Source organism: Macrobrachium rosenbergii, chromosome 45, assembly GCF_040412425.1.
Source record: "Macrobrachium rosenbergii isolate ZJJX-2024 chromosome 45, ASM4041242v1, whole genome shotgun sequence".
Lineage (NCBI taxonomy): Eukaryota > Metazoa > Arthropoda > Malacostraca > Decapoda > Palaemonidae > Macrobrachium > Macrobrachium rosenbergii.
In genome coordinates, this window is record NC_089785.1 from 22,776,864 (window position 1) to 22,800,834 (window position 23,971).

Here is a 23,971-nt window from a genome sequence, read left to right on the forward strand (position 1 = left end):
TATAAAGCTCTGGTACTTATGAAAAAAGTCTCTTAAGGCTTTTATTATTTGTATTTTTGTCATTCAAGTTATTGGCCTCATATATGGGGCCAAGTTATGTCTTTTAAAGTTGTTTTTTATAGTAATTTCCCTGACATTTTCTTTCATTTTTCAGCAATGACATTTGTAATAAACAACTGAACATCACCATGTGCCCGCTGTGTGATCATTTCTGCGATTATTGGAGTCTTGAAGAAACGTGTTTTCACGCCAAATTTACCTATCTAGTCGACAATCCTTCCACCATATTTTTCACTGCGTTTATGTCACTTTGGGGTGAGTTTAGTACAAGCTAGTTTGATTGTACGTGATTTTGTTTGATTACATGTTTTACTTGTATGTTTAATACAGAATTATGGTTACTGTGTTTGATACGTAGTGAAGAATTGTTGCTATTCAGAGACAGACAGGACAAGCACCACTGGCCTCAAAGTTTCAGGAGGTTTTATGTGCGCTCTGCAAGCGCTTGAATGATAATCCACAGGAAAAACAAAACAATAACAAAAGTATATAAATTAATCCCTTGAAGACCTAACTTCAAAGATGTGCATTTTGTGAAGATCTGGGCTATTGTTTTTCCATTCAGAAACTAGAGGTATTGTGAATAAAAATGATTGACATAAGTAAAAGCTTGATGTATGAAGCCAAAGTTAATAAATCATTCATTCATAAATTTGCTTTTGTATTTTCAGCTGAAATTTCAAAAATTAAGGCTAAAGCACATGAGAAGCAAAGTAAAAACATTGATAGCAGGCAAAAATATTTTAAAAACACTACTCTCCAAAGTGAATAGTGCTTTACTAAGAAAATGTATTATTTTTTTAGTTTAATTTTATTCCATTGGGAGATGATAAAGCAAAAATATTCGTCTTTATTTTGTCATCGACTGGTAGGGTGTAGGCTATCCTGTTATAAAAAGGTACTAAGATCCAGTGTAGTCATGAAAATGGGCTCATTTTTGGAGTGAGGCATCAGTTGCCTTGTGGAGAGGATATCTTTTGGCAGAGTTGTGGTATAAATCAGATGGTATTAGCAAATCGGTCTGTGTTGGTGAAAATCTAGCTTTGAACTTTGCACTGTTCCAGTGAAAAATTGCTAGCTATAAGCTATATACCACTAAGCTACCACAGTTTGGATGCGCAAACAATTACCGAGGTACATCCAAACTGTGGTAGCTTATTGGTATATCGCTTATAGCTAGAAATTTTTCACTGGAATTGTGCAAAGTTCAAATCTAGATTTTCACCAATGCAGAATGATTTGCTGATACCATAGGACCACTCTTTGACTCTATGATGTTGGTAATGAATGAATTAAACTCTGGGTACTCTCAGATTTGTTATTAAGATTTGCAGTTTTTGGTCATATTTTTGCTTATACGTAATTACAGGTGTACAGATTGTGTTAATTGCAGCGTATATGAGTAAAGGAGTAACTGTTTTGTTCTGTATGTTCTAATAATGATTATTTAGGTGTAAGAAAATGGAGAAGCTGGTCTTTGTCATTTTAGTATATTTATGCTTTTAATAGCTACGTGAAATTTTTATTTAGAAATTAATTTGACCATTTCTCTTCTCGTAGCTGCCCTCTTTCTTGAAATGTGGAAGAGATATTCGGCCGAAATCACGCACCGCTGGGACCTGACAGGATTTGACATTCAAGAGGAGCACCCAAGGCCACAGTATTTAGCAAGGTTAAGGCACATAAAAAAGAAGACTGTAAATATTGTTACAAAAACTTTAGAACCTCGGCCGCCTTTTTGGAGGATGAGATTTCCAGGTGTCATGATCAGTTTATCAACAGTTTTTTTGTTGGTAAGTTTTATAGTTTTGTTTTGTAATTTATTTGATTTATTTGTTCTGTTTTGCTTATCACAGATGTTTATAGATAGTATAAGGTGATGTAAGTAAGCAAAAGTATAAAAAAGCAAGTCGATCACTAATTTTGTAACCCATATTCCCAGTCAAAGAAGCCAAAGTTCACCCCATTATAGGAACAACAGCAAAATTTAACTCCCTTCCAGTTAAACTCTTTCTGGCCGTGGAGGGGCCATGATTGTTTCCTCTTTGAAGAGTTAAGCTTAGGAGGCAAGGAATGGAAACTTAATAGAACTTGTAGCTGGTTTAATTTGGCCGTTCATTAATTACAATACTCTTAGTAGGCTGTGTCACCCCAAGCATTGACGATCAACCCTATGTGAGTCAAGAATGTTAATTCAGTGGTCATACTTAACTATTCACCATTAATCTCACTTTTGTAACATCTTGCATAACATCCAGCTGCTATGTATTTTTGAGCCACAGTTTATTTTTTTTTTATTTTTGCAGTTTCGGGATCTTAGATTGCTCTGAAAATAATAGAGATGTTGTTTACAACAGTACAAAGCCCCGTTTTTAAGTACTTGTACATGTACTATTATAAATTTATATTTTATTAAAGTACTGAGTACAAAGTCTTAGAGAGGAAAGGATTAAGAGAATTAAAATTGTGAGATATATTCAGAATATAGAGAAGATAAGTATGGCAATCAGAAATATCGAGTTGAGATATTTATAGAGAAATCTAGCATCTAAAAGGCTGCACACCAGCATTATTTTTAAATTCTAAGGTAGGTTACTGATATAAATAATCAACACGTTATAAGAACGAAGCAGTTAAACAGTTTAGCCTAGGAGCAAAAGCTGATGTAATGGCTACCAAGTGATCAGACTTGGTAGTATGTGTGGAACTTTTTACATATTTTTTTAATATCACTTTGTGAAGTACTGTATTTTGTTTGTGTTTTCAGGTAACGATGGCGATCGTAGCTGTTTTAGCGGTTATTTTGTACCGCATGTCTGTTTTAGCAGCTCTGAGCATCCACGGCGATTCTGTCATAACTTCATACGCCATTATATTCACATCAACTACTGCAGCCTTCATCAACTTGATTTGTATCATGATTTTTAATCAGGTGTGCCATTACTTTTAAATTTACATTTTTGTTTCCCACACCTTCCCATCTATGTTATATTTGCATAGCTTAATATCAAAGTATAAATTATGTAAATTTGGCAAATGTTTGAAAATATTGTAAATAAGCTCTTCTTGTTGCCATCTTGGACCATTAATTGATTAAATATGGCTGTATTATTTTACAATTAGTTGTTTTTTGTGAAGCAAAACCATCTCTGCACCAATAGCAGTCAAGGCACTGCCATTACGTTGAAATTTTTCTGCAGGAAAGTCATTTTTACAATTTGTGTCTTGTCAGTTACCCTGTGTGGAATAATTTGAATTTGTAAGCAAGTCAGTCCAATTTTTTAGCTAAAGGCCGCTGTCTCTTTCAGATATATGCACGTGTCGCGGAAAGACTCACGGAACTAGAATTGCAGCGCACTCAAACAGAGTTCGATGACTCATTGACCTTAAAGATTTACCTACTACAGTTTATAAACTATTATTCGTCAATTTTCTACATCGCCTTCTTCAAGGGCAAGCTAGTCGGTTATCCTGGAGATTACAACAGAGTATTTGGTTCTAGACAAGAAGAGGTGGGTGAGGCTGATTTATTACTGGTGTAATTTTTGTATAATAGAATGTATTTTCAGTTTCATGGTTAACTTCAGAAGTGAAATCCCATAGTTGCAATATATAACTTTTGTAAACAGTGTTTTGTATATGAAGCGCTTAAAAAGGAGTATCTTTGTTACAGTGTTCACCTGGAGGATGCTTGCTAGAACTCTCTGTCCAGCTTGCTATCATCATGGTTGGCAAGCAGATGATGAACACATGCATGGAGATGGTGATTCCCCTACTCTGGAAGTGGTACAACATGTTGACAGTACCGGAAACTCAGAGGGAGGCGTATAACCGTTGGCCAAGGTGGGCAAAGGACTTCCGGCTGGTGAACTTCGATCCGCGAGGGCTCTTCCCCGAGTACCTTGAAATGGGTGAGTTTCGACTCGCACCGACTCGGTGTGCCAGACTGAAGGAATTCCATTTGTGAAGTGTGCATTATAACAGTTATGTCGTTGTGTCTGTAGCTGAGTTTTATTGACAAATGCTCCGGTTGCTTGTCTTGGCTTTGATGTGGTTTAGGAAGTGACAATTAGAGCATATTTGTGGTACACCTCTTCCTTGTCACCAGGGGCATTATCAGGTGGTTCACTTAACAAGAGGATGTTTTGATGTCATGTGTAGGGGTCTCGTAGGGAAAGCTGGGCTGTAATGCAGTTTCATTTTCCATTTTATCTTCATCAGTTCATAATCTTGATTGGGTTGTTCTGTTGTTGTTGCACATACTCACAGCATTTGATGAAAAAACATTGAGGAGGCTAATTTTATTGATATTTCATGACTAATCATAACCGTTTTGATTCCATTTTACACCCATTCTTTGTAGATTGTATTGGCTTCATTATAATTTTCATGAATTATTTCATTAAAGTTTGTAAATTACAGCTCTTCAGACTTGTACAATGTAACTTGGGGTCAGTTTTGTCTGAGACCTTTGAGGTCAGTGCAATAGAAAGACTTGAAGGAACTAAAAAGAATGAAAAAAAAACTAGCACAACTGCCAAGTTTTTATCTTTAGCAGACAACAACTCCCAAACCCAAAGTAAACTACTGTAGTAACCTGTAAAAAGTACAGTTATAATAACCGAATTGGTACCCTAAGCAAATGGCATCAGCCCAGAGTGAAAGATGCATTTGAGCGCAAGGTACATACCTACCTTAACCAAACCCTAAAACCAAGTAGACATTTCCATGGGTATATTTTGAACAAGATTATATTAAGATAGCCTTTAGGTACAGGCGCATATGAATCTGAACTAGCATAGATTGTGAACGAGCTTGACGTGAAGGGTGAATGAATAATGATTTGTTGGGGCTGTGGTAATACTGGAGAAACATTACAATTGAAAAATGGAGAAGTCTTGCAAATGAATTTTAATGTTCAAGAACAAGAAGTTGAACAAAAGTTCATACATAGGCTTGAGAACTTCGTGCGGCAGGTGACAAGTTCGTGAATGGGACGGCCGCGCAGGTTAGAGTGAATGAGCCTATGGTAAATAACTAAACAGATCTTGGCATGGGTTGGCATTGCAGTCTTGAGCATCAGACCTCAAAACTGACAGATAGTTCCAGGAAGGTCTTGCCAGTTTTCTGAGCACACCAAATCATTGGATGCCTTGGAGAGAGAGCTTTTGACTACATCTAGCTTATGATTGTTGTTCTACTGTATATACTGTAATTATTCGGTTTCCCCTTGTGTATTGTTTCATAGCATTTAAAGTTTCGAGACTACGAGTAGTTTTTAAAGCATTTGTAATATTTTTGTTACTACAACTTTATCGGTGTTGGTTTTTGCTTCCATATCTTTATTTTGTCGTGTTGTGACTTTATCAGTGGTCTTAGCTTTTATGGTTCTGAGCAAAATTGAATTTATCATTCATCCACTTAATGTTGCTTACTGTCCTCCATCCCTATAGACTTGGCCCTGGTCCTTCTTGACTCCTCAGAATGCTATGGAACAACTTATGATAATGGAAGTCTTTGATATCATGCCTTTCCTTGCTTTTATATGCCATATTAATGTACTCTTATTGATATTTTATTACATTATATTTCACTGAATTCCATATATATATACAGTATTTTGTTTTGACAGTTGAAAAAGTATGTTAAATATATATGTAGATACTTGTTCATTTCAAACTCAAGACCATTTTCATATGCTTTTGTCCATGAAGATACGTATTCGATGCCTGATTTTTAGTTTTGTTAATTTTGCTAAGTGATACAGACATTTGCAAGTTCTAGGTGTTGTAGTGATGCTAGTTTACATTTTTCTTTTCAGTGAGGCTATTTAATTTTCACAGAACCCTGCTCCATCAAATATATTGGTACACACAACTGTTAGAATTTGCTTTCTCTATGTACTAGTACTTGAAATATAGGACATTTGTATGCAGTGGAAAAATTTTATGATTTTATGAAATAATTTGGAAACCTCAGTATTTCGTGAGATCGTTGTAAAATTGTTTTCTAAAAGGTTCATTATTTTGTTGGTGAATATGTATCTTTCTTCAAGTTAGTTTTATTTGTTTTGGAACCATTTGAATATGCATTTGTTTCCTTTATAATTCAAAATAATTAGTTCGGGGTACTAGGATTTTGATTAGTGAGGTGTAGATTTCTTTTACAATAGTCAGGTTTGGAGATATTTACATAGCAATCCATATCACCCCATTCCTTTATATTTTTGTCAAGGAAGTTGCAGTTGTTTACTAGGCAAAAAAAAATTGTTTGCATTTGTCTGAACACAAATTCTCATGGCAGGACTCAGGCATCCACTCATCCCAAATGGTTGTAAACCTAGCTATCTTGAGATAGGTAAGCTCAAAAAACCAAAAAGATTCCTGAAGTTTTTTCCGTTCAATAACAAAGTGTTCATTCCCCGTGTGGTTTTGGAGTAAGCCTCGCTTCCTGTTTTGTTTTGCATACAACCACACCTGTGAGATCCTTAATTATCATTCTAAAGATTTGGAGTGGCCTTAGGTGATGACTCCAGAGACCTGTCACCCTTTTTCAGAAACTAAAAGTTTCGTAAGATGTATGTCGAACGAAAGTTCTTTTTTTTTATTTGGGTCTTTGAAAAAGGTAGCACAGGTAGTCAAGGATAGTTGTGGATTATCCATCTTTCAGGTAATGTCTTACTAACAGATCAGTATTTGTCTGGTTGTGGCTGGTGGCTCATTTCATGAGAACTTTTAGCTGCTTTGTGCTGTTGGTGACTCTGCCAAAGTTCTTAAACCTTGGTCTGCGACATAACCTCATTATGTTGACCGTATTGTGATGTTATTGGGTAACACTTACAGTGTACGTTGCATGGCACACTGCCGACGGAACTCGAGGGGTTTCGTAGTGTCTTTTGAACCTTGAGGTCCCTCTTTCTGCCTCTTTAATTTTTGTTCATTCCCTTTGGTCTCTTCCTACCTTACAGTGAAATTTTGTTCAGGTGGTCACTTGAGATTAGAAAAGGGACTAAGCAGTCAAATTTAATTAATTTATAGTAGTAATAATTAACCCTACGTAGTCAAGTGAGTACTCCAGAGGAAATATCGTTTCTTGACTAATTTAGTCATATATTATTTTTATCTTAGCACGTATGCAGTACTCAGTTATTTGAGATTGTATATATGGAATGTAAAAGTATACATGCACCTCTTGCATATTTCCATCATTGAATTCACTTTTCCTTTTTTTAATTTTCATGTGGCTATTGCCAATAATTTCTGTAAAAACTTAAGGTTTTAATTATCTGGTCCAAAGTCATAGTCTACATACATCAGTAATGAAGTAATTTTTACTTTAATGGTTTTAATTAATTGAGTAAATGTAATCACCTTACCCTTTGCATTTTTGCTGATTTGTTTCTTTCAAATATGTATTTGCATTTAAAGAAACAGAAAAACATGCAAGTGATAAGGTAGTTATATTTTCACTTTTTTAAATCAGTTCAGAATGTTAATGTAACAAATATGTGAATTATTTGGACCAGTTCGTACTGTAGTTTAAAATTATTATTTAAGAAGGAATAGGTAAGGTAATTACTGTACATTTATTAGACAAAGACTTTGAGTTATCCCTGTAGGAAAAAAAAATATACAAGTAAATATGTTTAGCGTTTCAGGGCTCTTCAATACAATTCATAACACAGGCAGTCACCAGTTATCGGCGATCTGGTTTTACAGCGCTTGTCTAATGACGACGATAACTGGATTTTCAGCACTGATATGCACCGATCTCCAGTTATCGGCGCCAATCCCCAGTTATTGGCGCTGATCCCCACTTAACGGCACTGATCCCCACTTATCAGTGGCACCAAAAACCAGGGATCAGCGCTGTTATCGCCGATTTTCGGTTATCGTCACGCTGTCGGGAACGGAACCCCCTCCGATAACCAGGGACTGTCTTTATAAGAGATTGTTGTAGGATTATTTTGTATTACAACAGCTTGGCAGCCTTGGCATAGTTTCTCATTTCTATGTACTATATCTCCCCTTCCCCTGAGGAAGCTGTTCTTTGGCTCCATTTTTCCAAACTTAGCCAGTTACCCTTTAGGTGGCCCTGGAGTTCAGCTTCTCACAAATAGTGCACTTTGAGTTTTGGGTGTGCCAATCATTCATTGGTCGAGTTATTGAGGCTTGTGGACCTGATGTCATACCTTCCTGTTTTCCTAAGGGGTTTACCAGAAAAATTGTCTGTGTCCAATTTTTGTTTCAACTTTGAAAACTAGTCCAGAATAGAAGCATGTGTTCTTCCAGCTTCCAGTACGTTGTTCTCTGTTATGAGTGAAATATATTATGTGACTATAAAATATATTACAAGACTGTATCTGACTGAAAGCTATACATTTACCTTTTGGCAAAGTGGTTATTTAGTCTGTATCATAATAGGTGTTCTTATGTCCGCTGTTTCCTTTATGATGTTAGACGTAAAAGTACCGCATTTGTTTTACCTAGCAAATATTAGAATTCTGTGTGATTCCTCACTATTGCCCAAGTTCAGTTAAGCGGTGCTCCTCCTGATGTGCATGTAGAGTTTATGAGGCCGTGTGGTCAGCATTGTCCCCAGAAGCCATGTCTTTAGTTAGGTCACATGGAGTACACAGTTCAGCTTAGATAACTATTGTTCTTATTAGCATTTTCTAAGGAAACATCAGTCTCTGTGATAATTGCTAGTTTTCTGTATAGTAAGCTTAGTTTTCTATCATAAACAAAGTAGAATATAGATGTAATGTGTAACGCAAGATATATTCAGTGCAATGACTTTTTGAAGTCAGGACAGTTTCACAACCCTTGGGTTAGACAAGTATTTTATTAGTTTTAAGAATGAAAATAGTTTTGCAAGGCTAGATTCTTTCACAAAGGAAATATCTTTCATAGCGACACAAACTTTAAATGTACGAAACCACCAGTACATAGATCTGGCATGAGTCATCCACATGAATGCATATTTAACTAGAATAGTTTATGGAAACAGGACTGGAGTACTGCATTACACAAATAGAAAGAATTTTATTATGTATTGTCTTAACTGGGAAACATAATTCATTCATTCATCTTGTAAATACATTATTTTTGTCAAGTTAGGTCAAGAAAGTTGCAGTATTCCAGGTAATGTCAAAATTTACATGTGAAATCCACTGTCTTAGGCCAGTCCAACTTCAGAATTTTAATCAGAGTTCATTTATTTTCGTAAACTAATTATTGAGTAGCAATCCCTAACACAGTTTGAGACTATGTATTGTGCAAATGGTCGTTATTACACATATTTATAGTGCATGGCTTGCTATTTCATAACCTAGTTTTCTTTTGCTACCTTTTCTTTCACATGTAGGACAAAATGGATGAAAATATTTGATTGCATCTGTCAGTTTGCCATCATTTTTATGACCCATGCAGATGCGAGTCATTTCCATGAAGGCCAGCAGTTTGACAGAATGAGGATTCATGAAGTCAACCCGTTTAAAACGATTTTTGCTTCATGCGTTAATGTTATAACTATAGGTTACGAAGAAAGAAAAAGTACTGCCGTAAAGGAATCATTTCCAGAATAGGTAAATGGACTAATAATTGAGTTCATTTAATTAAAAGACATTTGAAGTGAAGAATTGAAACTGTCTGAGAGGATGTAGTGGTAATGAAAAAGGTATTTCAGCCAGTGTACTTCATTTCATTTGGATTAGAGAAATTTTTGGAATTTGCCTAGGACCAATCTTTTTCCTTTTGTTGGCCCTAAGCCTAAAAGCATGATCGAAGCGGCAGTTTAAGAATAAAAGAACCTTTTTCATCATGCTGTAGTTCTAGGTATTGGTGCACTCTGGCATGGACTCATTTTAACAGAAGTCACCTAGATATTACTGTCTCCAAGAGGCTTGTTGTTAGGTAGGGGAATGTCTCTGAATTTTCAAATGTGTGGATCAGAAGGAAAGATTGTATGTTTCTCTATGAATGTTGAGTATCAGTGTTTTTTGAGAGCCCCTTAATTGCACGAATCTAGTATTGTTTCAGCAAAAATTCTATGTAGAATCATTATTGAATTCGTCATGGCTTTTCAGATGAAAAGTACCTTCTGTGGCTACCCTGTTTCGTCTTAAAATTTTATCCTTAGTCTAAATAAAGCTAAGCTTAATACCAATATTGTTAAAGATGTGAAAGGTACTCTGCCTCAAACTCAAATAATTGTATTTAATGTAATGCTGTCTTTTTTTTTAATGTTTGAGAGAATATTAAGAATCCTTTTGGCTTATACCTAACGTATGGAGTTGCGTGGTCTGTAACCCCCATCTCAGCCTGCAATTACTGAATCAGAATGGTAGGTTATGATGGTCAGGTAAAGCTATACCGTTTTTGACGACATATAGAATTATCTGTCAAATTTGTAGATTATTTAGAATTATATGTCAGATTTGTAGATTATTTTCAATGGTATAAGGAGGTACTGAATGGGTCTCTCTCTCTCTCTCTCTCTCTCTCTCTCTCTCTCTCTCTCTCTCTCTCTCTCTCTCTCTCTCTCTCTCTCTGCCTTGATTAACGCCCAGTGTTCACACATTTGCATTTTAACAAATGTAGGCATTTGCATTTTCTTGTGAAATGTTGGAAGCTGCACTGTATTGCATATTCCCCTCTACACTGGGCAATACAGGAGCCTTTTGAATTCCAGTAAGGGTACAAGTTTCCTCTGCAGATAAATGTGCAGAAAGTTTACTGGCAATTGGAAACAGTAATCGTAATCCTGGTTGGCTTTAGAATGTATATTTTTTGGTAGTTTCTTTAAGGTGAATAAAATCAGAATTAGGGAGAAATGTGAACAGATTTTCAAAGTCCAGTTGTTTACCCAGTGTGATCCTTAACATTTACTGATCTCTGAAAACTCAATTAATGAATTGTTTCACCCTGAGTAATATAGTTTTTGAGTGATTTGACTAACATTAACATTTGGGTATACGTACTTTTAAATGCTGTACTATATATGTCATAATGTAATCAAATTGGAGAAGTGTAATTGAGGACAATGTTCATCTTGATGGCAAAAATGGTTTGACTGATGTTTTTATCATTTTATTCTCCGCAGTTCTTCAGTACGGCTTTGTGACGGTGTTTGTGTCGTCATTCCCTCTGGCTCCGCTCTTTGCCTTCCTGAATAATGTGTTTGAGATGAGGCTGGATGCCAAGAAGCTGCTGACACACTTCAGACGCCCAGTGTCGCAGAGAGTGAAAGACATAGGCATCTGGTTCAAAATCCTGGACTCGATTGGGAAGCTTGCGGTTGTGACTAATGTGAGTACCTGACGTTCCTTTTTTGACCGTTAGTCCTCTTGTTTTGTTGCGGACGTATGTTTGATTTTCAGAATAAGTGTGTGTTTATGGAAGCTAATGTTGGGTTTCTTGTTATTAGTCCTGTGTTAATTGCCAGTTAGGTTTAGTGAATACTATTGGTTATTCATTCATTGTAGCGTCTGTGTTGCATAGCATATATTGTTAAGATTTCAGCTTTATTTTTATTAAGCTTACTGATACGTTTAACCTGTTCAATGAAGATACTGAGAACAGTTATCATATATTTTTAAGGTTTCATTTTTTTTCTTTTAATTAAGCTAACTGATCTGTTTAACTGTTTGGTGAAACTAATGGGGACAGTTGTCAAATTCAGTCAGCAGTAAAAACAAACTCAAAAACCTCAAATTAAGCATGAAAAATGTGTCATTGTAGAAAATAATAAGAAAAGAAAATGGAGGACTGAAGGTAACTTACTGCTGTGAATTGGGCAAGAAAAAGCAGGTGTGTACTATCAAAAGTTTCAGTTACTAAAATGTACTACGGAAGATGTTCATGCTGTAAGCCAGTAAAATAACTGCCCGGTATGGAAACTCCAATAATTAGTCCCCAGAGTGCATGCGAGTTATGGTAATTACTTACAGAAATGAAAAAGAAAACCAGACTCTCAGTAACTCTGTTTTAAGCGACCCAACGAGCCCAGGAAACAAAACTCAAACTATTTTAGAAATTTATGTCACCATCATTATGAAGAAAAAGTACGAAGAGAATGAATGAATGAAAATAAATGTCACATCATGTAACAGAAATAGTGCTAATTCTAGAAAAAACACTCAGATTATGTTGAAACACCACAAAGTCACATAGAAGATTGAGCTTGGAGGACTATGACAGGTGTGTGTAGGCATGTGCAGTGGGGTCTTTGTCTTCCTGGATCTGAAAAATGGTGTAACTGGAAGACTGTTAGGGCAGAAGTAAGACAGTTGACTATTAATGGATTAGTATGAAAAATCTGCTGTGATTATAATGAAAATTCTGCTTTTACCAACAGGCTTTTATCATCGCATTCACGTCCAACTTCATCCCAGAACTTGTTTACACCCACGTGGTATCGCGGAATCACAACCTCGATGGATTCCTGAACCACTCACTTGCATTATTCGACATTGGGGATTATGACCCCCACTTCCGTCCCAGATTTCCAGAGACGACACAGATTTGCAGGTACGCTTAATGTAAAGTCGTCTTTAGAGTCGTTAGTGAACCTGACTTCCCTAGTTATCACTATACTTTTGTTGTCTTCTCTTACCATATGCACAAATAGCATTGTTTATCCAACACATCTGTACTGAATTGTAGGATTTGATACTTGTGTCTTTTCTGGAATGTAGGTACCCAGCTTATCGTAACCCCCCTGGAACAGCAGACGAGTACAAGTATGCTCCTATTTTTTGGCATATTTTGGCTGCAAGACTGGCATTTGTTGTTGTATTTGAAGTAAGTACGGCTAATGTTTTAAACATTTGGAAAGGCACTATATTGAGTTTCATTTGAGTTCACAAGAACAAAACCAGCACTGGGTATTGAGCAGATATTTAGTTATACTGTATGTTGATGAAAATTCCATAATGTTTTCAAGAGTATAATGTATTAACCTTTCAGTGCTTAACCATGAGAATCTAATCATTGAATTCTAAAGTATTTTATGAATAATTTACAGATGATGATATGCATAATAAACATAAGGTCTTATCCCAGTCATTTAAAAACATGGGATTCAGGGCTAAAGGAAATTTTTCTTTGCACCTCACAAGGCTCTTTTGAAGGACCTGTTGTTGACCCCTTGAGATTTTAGGTCACAAGATTCACCTATGGTTCAACACTCATTTCTGCTTTACCAGTAATGAGTGTAGCAATAATTTTCTTTTATTACATGTGAATTTATATTTTGCGGTATAGTATAATGCTGGGTATGGGTGTATTTTGAAGATGATTAATTCTACTTTATTGTAGTGTCTAAAAGTGAAAAACAACAGTATTACATAGGACAGTAATAATGCACTGAAGTTAGTCTAAGATAGAAATTTCTTTACCCTTTAATTAATAATTCTCTTTAGAAACTCCGTGTTTTCAAGGCAGAGGAAGCGTACCATCCCAAAAGCTCTGGAGACGTCATCCTATTGTTACATTTTCAACTTTATTATATATTTGTAGTCAACCTTTTCTGGATACCATCCAGTCTACATATATAATCGACCTTAAAGTTACAGTGAGCATGAATTAGTATGGTACATGTGGGGAAGGTGAAAGCATCTGTGAGTGCCGTTTTTTTCTGAATTTTATCTGGACATGATACAGGGCTCGGAACACTCCAGCAAGACCAGATGTCATTACTCCTTAATATTGCCCCTTCGTATGATATTTCAAAGAGATTATCTGCCATCGAAACCTTGGCTGTTGCTTTGCAATATCTCTCTGCTATTTGGGTGACATTCCAATTGTTCATTTGTGTGTTTCAGAATGTGGTTTGTCTAATCATACTCTTCATTAAGTGGATAGTCCCTGACGTACCTTTCCGCCTTCAGGTAAGGGTTCCTCGCTGTTCCCATATTGCAGTTCTAAATACATTTAAATTATAGATTACCTCATTTTGCATTATTGCAGTGAAAGATTACATTTTCGTAAGATTTTTTTCAAGTTTTCCCTTATACTGTACCAATAGAAATGTTATGTAATGTGAAGGCTTATATTTGAAGCAGAATTTTAATTTCCTCATGTACTGTGTAAGACATTGCAGTGTTTTGGTTTATACCTGTGTGGAAGGTTGAAAATAACTGCGTATAAATATAAATGTTTTAAAACCCCAATTATTCTCCATTTTGTTAGAAGAAGAGGAGAATTAGTTTACTATATGAGGATAGTACCATAGATCTAGCAAGAAATAGCATAGAACTATCAAATACAATACCTTTACTAACTACCCCTCCTTCATAGCTTACCAAGGCTTGCTAACCAGATTCACTCATGCTCAAGTCCATTGTAGGAATATGATAAAAGATTTTTTTTTTTTTTTTTTTTTTTTGCTCCCTTCCTGAATTGACATATTTTAAATGTAATGCATTTTTCATATTGTAAGTATGTCAACCTCTGGTTTTAATTAACAAGACCATCATTATTTGAGAGTCCCCTAGGGGGTTAGCGCCATCAGTGTACCTCATGCAGTGTACTGTAGGCATTACATGAGGTTCTTTGTAGCAACCCTTCCTTGGGCCCCTTGCTACAACCCCTATAATTCCTTTTGCAGTACCGCTCTTCATAATCTTTCTTCCATCTTGCTGTCCACCTTCTCCTAACAATTGATTCATGGTGCAATTGCAAGGTTCTCTTCCTTTTACACCTTTCAGACCACCTTACTGTCAATTTCAGTTTCATTGCTTATTGACCTCATAGGTCCCCAACGCTTGGCCTTGGGCCTAAATTCTATGTTCTGTTTTATTATTTGGGAGAGTAGGGGTTTTCACAAACCAAAAATTTTTCATTATTTTTTGTGGTATTTTAAATTATTTTATTTTAGTAAGTTTGAAACTACACTTTTTTTTTTTTTTAATTCAAGGAACAAATACGACGAGAAGCATACGTTACCAACGAGCTGATAGTAGAACAAGAGTTACGCAGAGCAAGAGGAGAGGACGATAACATCACAACCAGCTCCTCCCCGACGAGATCGCCTCTCCGGAGACAGTTTTCAGAACCGGCGAGAAGGGGCCACGACGTCAGATTTCGTATCTTGAACCAGGAGGCTCCGGCGGCAATTGTTTGAGAGTGTAGAGCAACCTCAAGTGCCTTTCTTTTTGACAAAATTTAGCATGTTAGTAACATGTTCACACACAGTTTTATTTTTTAGAAAGTGTCAGAAAGTGAGTAGTTGCCTAGTGAGGTTCGTTAAAAGTTTCTGAAGGCCCGGTCTAGAGAAGTTTTAATCTCGGAAAAACTCGACCGTCTCCGGTTCCTATTTTGCGCGTTAGTGTGAACTGCTTACGTGAAGCTAGTCTTGTGTGTAAGGAACTCCACGAAAATATGAGAGATCAAAAAGTTCTAAAAACGTGAAATTCGGTTTAACGTTTTCCTTTTTAAAATGCACAAATGTGTTGTGGTGGGTGATCTTTTTGAATCGATGTAGTTTGTAGGTTTGTACATTTAAACAGATATTTATGTCGAGGAATGTGGAATGTGATAACGAGGTTTCTTGCTAAGTGAGATTTTTTGTAGGCTTGAACATTGAGAATCTAGAATTTTGAGGTTTCATGTAGGATTTGCTGGTACTTAATTGTATGAACAAAAAATTTGTATATTTCATGGACTTGACAAAGTCTGCATTATGCCAAATATTTTTGTATTTTGTTACACTAACTAGACAGGAAAAATTATTTATTTATATATAGTAAAAATGAAGTATGAATGCCTAACATTCATCGAGTAAGACCTAGCGTGCTTATTTCATCATGAAGGATTGCCGAACGCCAAAGAGGTGGGCATAAAGTAAGGATGCATCTACATGCTTCAACATTGCTTGATGGGTCTGTTTGCTTTTGACATCATGAGCTAGTCATTTTTGCTTTGTTACCAGATCTGTAAAGTCATGTCTGTACACTACCACTGTCTGGTAGACAAAGCATGAGTATTATCATTTTATACCCACAACCATCGGACAAAACTCGCTAATGACGTTCACAGACACTGTGCCTGTTTTCCGTCAATGACGAACGTTTCACCCATTCGTGTGGAGATGATGGCAACTCTGTTTGTCTGCCGGATTGTGTAGATGCACCCTTAATGAGTGACTCAAATTTCAGCACCTTTGGCCTTCTGTGGGAAAAAATATGATTATCATCTTGTTCTTTTGTTAAAGGAAAAGGAAAGTGAGTCCAGGTTCATGACAAAGTTGAAGTGGTATGAGAGCATTTATCTTTACTTTCCACACCTTCGTGGGCTTCATTTTTAGATCAATTCTTCATGATCAAAACAGAACCACCCATTATTTTTTCCTTGAGATGTCGAATTATGGCAATAGAAGAAGTGGTGGGAACAGTCCTTTGTGTGATGATAACAGTCTAGGCAGTGGGTGCATATGTCTGTAGTAAATTCTTCTGTCATTTTCACAGTGAATTAGTTTTTGTATCGATGATCTTGCCTGATGCTATGTGTGTATGACCTGGAGGTGAGATAGAAAATGGCAGTGGTGCGTGCAATAAATGATACAGTAATCAGATTATTGTTGTGTCTTGATACCACACTTCAGTACTTTTGGCATGGAACTTGCCCCATTGAATTATGACATAATAGAATCATAAGATACTCAGATTTGACGTGTTACTTTTTCTTCAGAGTCATTGATGCTGAAGAAAAAGCTTATATTTTGCTCACGTTACCCATACCACCTTTTTGCGGGCTGCTGCTTTATAAAGGTGTATGGACAGTTTTCTTTTCATAACCTTCCATGCCCTTTAGCTTTTGTTTGTGGTCGACAGACTGTTATCTTTATGTTCATCGGTATTTTGACTTGTCCTTCAAAGTCCTTGTTGCACCCCTCATCTTTTGAGATCATTGCAGTCCATGTTCATTCTGATTTGTGGTGTCAGGCATTCTGTACTAGGACATGTCATTTGATTCAGGAAACATTTCTAAGTGACCTTTTAGTTATGTACATTAGGAATGACAAAAGAGTCTCTTGGCCCTCGGTTTAAGCTCTCTGTATAGAATAACGGCAAAAATAAACTTGTCATAAAGGTTTAGCTGATTTTTTTTCAAGGTCATAATGAACATTTACCTAAGGGGTATATCCATCACATTATTTCCTTATTGTGTTGAGGTAAAATACTTCATATGGTTTGCCTACAGGAAAACAGTATAGTGAAGTTTCCATGAACTGATGGGATTCATTGTTTTGGTGAAACACCGTAAAGTATTAAGTCCAGTATTCTATATTTTAAGAGTGTATTTTTTAAATTTAACTTTTTATAAATTATAATGGAAGTTTGTGTTGACAATACATTATTTTGTGATTTTCCATTTATGTTAAGAGGTAATGAAATCTCTGTATACAGAATTGATTGGCATTATAGTTATAATCATTTACTATCAGTCTGAAAAGATGTTAAACAAAGAAGAGAGAGAGAGAGAGAGAGAGAACATGACTGTTTGTTTCTAAGCAGTGACAGTACGATTATGTGGTCTGTAACCATCTTGAAACTGTGAGGTTACGAGACTAAAAAAGATTTTATATAAAGATGCTGAAGTGGCTACTTTCCCAAGTCCTATAGAGTAAGGATGCTTAATTGACAGCTTTTTACAACTAATTTTAGGTACAGTGTGTTCTTTTGGTGCTAATGTCTGTGTTTGTCCTCGTTCTACTTGTAGCGTTGTGTGAATTATTGCAGTTCGGTCAAAACAGAATCAAATTGAGAATTTACAGAAATTTTATCTTTGTCAGGTTGTAATTTCATCAGGTTTAGAATTTGTTGTTTGTACATTTTAGAAATTAATCTTTTCAGACGTAGCTGTTAACCGTATGACTATTTTCATGTAAATTTAAGGGAACTTTGTCAACATTATGCTCAAAGACATTATTTTGCTTTAGCAAGTGAAGTTTATTAAATTTCTTTGCGCCGTTGTTTTTTCATCGCCAAACGTGTATGGTACTGGGCTTGGTACTATGTATAAATTAATATGCTCCATGTGCTTCAAAGGTTTATTACCAGTAGTCTTAGTATTTCAAGCAATTAAGTAATGTTCGTTGTTATATTAGTTGTAAGAGCTTTGATCTGCCTTTGGTCCCCAAGCTAGTGGGAATAATCCCTTCATTACAAACATATCTGGTTTTTTACAGACTTCCTGCATTGTGAGTTCATAATTTTTATTGTTTTATTTCATTTCATAAAGTCAAACTAAAGAGATACTCAGCTAAGGAATATTTAGGTACTGGTTGACGTCACTGACGTGAATGGTGACATCTTTCACCACCATTTCATCTTCTAAGTACAACTGCAGTTCTCTTTACAAAGTTACGTTAGCAGTGAGAGACTGAAGTTTCTTCTTGCACTAAGTCTGCAAAGCAGAACAGTTACCGAGCTGAGAAGTGGTGGAATGAGACACTGAAGAGGCAAGTTGTGCTCAGATATCATTTCTATCTTTCTCTCTTGTTTTCTTATTCTTAAAAGTTGGCAAAGCCACAGTCTTATCTTGAACCATTTCATTATACCATGTTGCATCACTTTTCTCATGATAAAAGATGTAGTAATATCTTCGATAATCGTCTCGTTATAAATCGATATATTTTGTCTTGTGGAAATTGGTCCTTGAGTGAAGTAGTTGTTACCTTGCTGGAAAGAAGAATTCTTCCAAGGACAGACATTGACCTGTCATCTCTAGGTATCAAGGCTGGCACTCATGTTTGTAAAATAAACTGCCTAAGGAGTAGCACACTGGTCCCTAAAAATACTTCAAATTGGCTGAGGATGCATATCATCCCGAAATGTTGAGAAGTCCCTTGCATATCCTCCTGTGGCCAACGAGGAATCGCTGTTGGCGTGATCAACTGCCGCACATTTTGCTGATGAGAAGTGGCTGGCATGCCTGGCCTCAACAACTACAGAAAAGTGCATATAGGTTCGTGTTTATGGAATACATGAAGGCTAAGTAGACCTTTACTGCAGGATCTTGATAAGTACAGTGCAGCAAAGCCAAAAAGAGAGTACATACACAAAAAGCATTATCAAAACATGGCATTCTGAGTATACTGAACAACTAGTACACAAAGTATAAAGAAAATGCTTAACATAAATCATTATTCTATGGAAAAGGTGATGAGTAAAAGAAATAATTATCTGCATTAGGGAAGACACTTAACAAAAGATCAGGAACTATTATGACCAGTGAGAGATTGAAGCACTGATACAATACAAGGATTATTAAATAGCAAAATAGACTTCTTAGATTACTAATGGCAGGAAGTTAACTCAGAAAAGTAAAAGTATAGTAGTACACATTATCAATAGTAGACATACTCCCAAAAACTACTACAAAATAATAGTGAACTATTGACAACCTCATAATGTGATTTCTGTGTAGAAACCTAAGCTGTATGTGCTGAAGTTAAATGGTATGGTATATTCATAACTATTAAAGCACATTTTGCTCTATTGTGAAGGGTATTTCTTTCTCACATGAAAAGAAAGTTTATATTTGTACTTAATCCCAGTAAGAGCAATGAAAGTTACTCCTGTACTTATCTAAAGCCAAAAGAAAAATAACCTGTACCATATTAGCTAAGATTTTACAGTGCAAGATATTGTATTATGTGTACCTGAATAAAAAGACAATTTATTTTAAAGTTTGGGCGAAGTAGAAAGGAAAGAAGCAAGGAACTGGAATCTAAAATATGGGAAAATCTGTATTTTTAAAAGTGCACACATTCCCTTTTACCGTACCCTGCAAATTGGATTCATCAGGTTGCAAAAATTTGAGGTATTGTAGAAAATGAGATGGTGGCCACCCGTCACGGAAGAGAAAGATGGAACTTGAGCAGCATTAAAGACATGTCAGACTAATGCGAAACCTTTTGAAATTAAGTTTGCCTAACCAACATACAGTATAAACCAGTACTGAAATTCAGGGATAAAACTTTTGAATGATTAGAAACTTTTGGGGGCTAAGTATGTATGTAAAATTTTCAGAGTGTAAGACAAATTTAGCTAAAAGGACAAAAGGTCTTTCCTTTTCAAAAGTTGGTTTCTACTCATTTTTGACTGCTTCATTTCTTATGCAGTATAGTATAAGGACAATGTTTCGGAGTTTCATAGAGGAAAAGGACTGTCCAAGATGATATTGCTGTGAAATTGCTTTCCCAAGGGTAGCTCGCCTACTACTGTAGAGTCCACCCCTGCTATAGTAGTGCAGTAGCATTTAAAATCTACAGCTTTTCTTCACTTAGCAAATTAAGTCATCATAGTTCTTTCATTGTCATTTCTCATTGCGTGTTTAGTTCACTTTACCATCCAGTCTTGGATAATCTTATTTGTCCCTTTTTTTTTATCTGCTGAAGTGATTTAAAGTTTATAATCACAGAGTTAGGAAGTCTGCTTTTGTGAGTCAAGGAGAGAAACAAATAACACTTTATGGTAAACAGGATGGGTGCCTTCACATTTTCAAAGTTCCTGGGATGGGAGATGCTTCCCTCCTTAGAGCTACCAAACTTGCACGTGTAATCCCAAATGAGAAAACCAACATAAAAATGCAAGAGAGTTTCTCATGTCCGATATCAACCTTTGCAGCTTTTCCTCCTAATTGACAGCATGGATGCTCCAATACGGTCAGACAAATGTGTTTACATAGATGTGGAATGAAAATGAATTTACATTTAGAATGAAAGTACTTAATGTTTTAAGGTATGGTGAAGAAATTTAATTTTTATATAAGGGTAGTCTCTCGTGCTGTAACGTTCAGCCAGTAATCCCGCACTTGGTCCCCCTGACTGCCTATTGCCAAGTGTCATCCATGTGAATTCATATATACTTTATTTCCTCAGTGTATTTTTAGCAGCATTGGAACAGAATGTCTCCTCACAACTTCATCAACAATTTTAAGTTGTACTTGAAGTTTCTAGGTTCCACCATGTGGCCATTAAGTCTCATTCTAGCTTAACCACTATTTTCCAGAGTAAATATAGAGTCCACTTCATGCCTCAGTAAGCACTTATGAAGTGGGTCAATACTACCTGTTTTTTTATTCCATATTTGATGTCAAGGGTTCGATGGCCAAGTCTTTATTATTGTGAACAACACGACGTGAGAATGTCAGTTTGAGTTTTCCCTGACGGCAAAGGATAAAATTACAAGAGTGCAATGTTTTAATTTGTTTTTGGGTCATGACCCCTTGTGCTTGCTCCAACTCAGGTACAAAGGGGAGACAAGCTTAGGATTAACAGCCCTGCCGTGTAAAAAACCATTGTCTCTTAGCAAAACGTTAACTACGGTGTGCTGTCGTATACTTGAAAATCTTTGTCGTTAATCGTTTTTTGGTGAAAGTGTTTTTTTTAAGTAGGAAGTGAAGTAGTACACAGTCCTTTCAGATTAATGTTGAAGTACCACAGAGTAGCCACATCAAATCCTAAGAATTATAAGCATTTTCCTTACCTGCTGGTAAACCACTTTGTAGGTAACAAAAATCCTCTCATTCTTGTATATAATAAAAGTGACATCTGTCTACAAAAATTTTTGTTTGTAATCAATATGAAAACTTATGATTAAGGGAGTGTGGTCATGTGAGGAGAAAGAGTGAACCAGGTAAAAAGGAAAGTATTAGACAAAAAAGTAGTTGGATATAGTGCAGTAACTCATTCAGAAAACATACAGATGAAGACCTGGATTAACTAGGAATTCAGGCAAGAGTACAAGAGAAGTCACCTTACACAAATGTAAAACCCAATGCCAAAACAGGGCTGATGATAACATACTGTTGAGTGTTAGGTCATAACATAATCTTGTACTGGTCGGGCCAGCCCTAGGAGAGGTGTTAATCAGCTCAGTGGTCTGGTAAAACTATGGTATACTTTTTTTTTTTCTGTGTCACAGTCAGTCACTGCCCCAGTGTGGAGTTTGGTGGAGAAGTGAAATTGCCCACTTGGTTTTCAATATTTGTCAGTTGAAAAGTCAGACAAGTACCGTACTGGTTCAAAAGCATAGCATTTGCTGTGTTATTACGATAGATGGACACAGAGAGTTTTAAGACCACCTTGCCACTCTTCAGTGGAGCACCAACATCACATTGTGAGGTAGATGTAGTCCGCTTTGCTACTTTTTCCTAATTTATAGGGACTTCGCATGAAAACTGAGATGTCTCTCCATGTCAGCAACTTTTTATGTTGTTCAAAGTTGCTTGCTTGGTAAATGGAGACCACCACCTACATTAACATATTCTACAATGATGCTATTTGCCCGCCGAGGTATCTGTCAACTTTGTTTTACGTTTTAAGAGTGCAATTATACTTTGAGAAAAAACTGACTTGGAGCCCCAAAACCAGCATAAATTTTCGTACAGTATATTGTCAGAGGTTATGGACTCATATTTTCTCTAAGCTGAGTACCAGCTTTGTGAAGACAGTTTTTGAGACTGTTTCAGACCTGCAACGGAGTTTAATGTATGTTTAATACGCCTTTGTCATAGGATATACAAACATTTTATATAATATGAAAGTTTTATAGGCTAAGGAAGTAATGTACATAGTAGCTTTAGGAAAGTAGTTGAATATTGGTTTTTTGTTTTGTTTTTAGATATTGAACAATGTAGCCATATTTTATGATCGCTTGACTATCCTAGTCCGTCTGAGACTGTGGACAGTAAATATATACATTAGTAATTACATCCCACCTACTCATTTTCATTTAAGTTTTTATTGCACAACTTGGTTGCTAAAAATAGGATAGCCAAATATATTTGTATTTACATCCTATAGTACAACAAAGGTGTCTTAATATCTTGTCAGTATTTGATTCCTGTAGAATGCAGTTTCAATCACGACTATTTTTTCCTGATTGTTGCATTCATCTTTCGTTTCATTGGCGCCTTCGTGTAATCTCGGTGATCCAAACACACACTCCTGTTTGATTGTAGTTTTGCCTTTCATTTTATTCAGTTCTCGATCGACTGATGCTTTCGTTTAATCATTTTTAATCTTTTTCCACTTATCTGCTCTAACGTGATGTATGCCATTTGACATTTTGGTATCATACTCTGCTAGAATGTAATTTAAAAAGCTTGCTTTTGCTTCTATATGAAGAAAATTGCACATTTAGCAATTCCACATTGGCTATCCAATTTTTAGTTAGGGGAAAATACAGTATTCTGGAAACACAGTTTTTACCCACAGTACTTCTAATGAAAAACATATGCACAATACGCCAACATATTCATTGCTCTGTACTTACGTATTTAATTTTCATCGCTCTGTACTTACGTATTCAATTTTCATTGTATAATTTGAGTAGTCTATTTTAATTAGTGTTGGTATTCTGCATAATGATTTTCAGTATTATGAATATTTCACTTTACATTGTGACTGAGCATATGTCATAAACGTCTTTGACTGCTGAAGCATTATTGTTAATGGAAAATAAAATAATTTTATATATGTTTTATGTTTGATTATCCTGGGTCTGTGGTTTGAGAAAAGAAGTTCATTAATGACCAGCTTTAAGCATCAGGATAACTTTCGCAGTTGGTGACTATTTTACAGTATGTGCATATATACGGGTAGTATACTGAATATATAGTTACATTTTTGTGACGATAGCGGTTAGATAACAGGGAAAGCCATTCAATATATTTATCCCTTCTGGACACAGAATTCTCTCAAGATTGTGTCATAGATTTAAACCAAGTCTAAACTGTCAGCAAGGGAATCATTTAAAGAATGGTAACTTTATGTTGGTGTATAAGATACGTAACATCTCCAAGAACACCACTAAAACTGCGGAACTTGTCGCCCTTTGCTTGTCAGCCAGTGATTTAGATTTAAAATCATCCTGATAACCATGTTTTTGTTGTGTGTT

At 35.9% G+C, this 23,971-nt stretch overlaps 1 protein-coding gene across 20 annotated transcripts in view; it reads left to right on the forward strand.

Moving 5' to 3' along the window:
• Window positions 1–18,032, forward strand: part of subdued (anoctamin 1) — a 56,119-nt gene extending 38,087 nt beyond the window's left edge. For all 20 annotated transcript variants that reach the window (XM_067088659.1, XM_067088661.1, XM_067088664.1 and 17 more), the window contains 10 exons: window positions 155–315; window positions 1,621–1,853; window positions 2,828–2,992; window positions 3,369–3,572; window positions 3,734–3,971; window positions 11,164–11,369; window positions 12,418–12,590; window positions 12,758–12,863; window positions 13,886–13,951; window positions 14,980–18,032. In XM_067088659.1, coding sequence (XP_066944760.1) covers window positions 155–315; window positions 1,621–1,853; window positions 2,828–2,992; window positions 3,369–3,572; window positions 3,734–3,971; window positions 11,164–11,369; window positions 12,418–12,590; window positions 12,758–12,863; window positions 13,886–13,951; window positions 14,980–15,186 — 1,759 coding nt within the window. In that variant the 3' untranslated portion in view covers window positions 15,187–18,032. The remainder of the gene's footprint in view (window positions 1–154; window positions 316–1,620; window positions 1,854–2,827; window positions 2,993–3,368; window positions 3,573–3,733; window positions 3,972–11,163; window positions 11,370–12,417; window positions 12,591–12,757; window positions 12,864–13,885; window positions 13,952–14,979) is intronic.
• The last annotated feature ends 5,939 nt before the right edge of the window (window positions 18,033–23,971 follow it).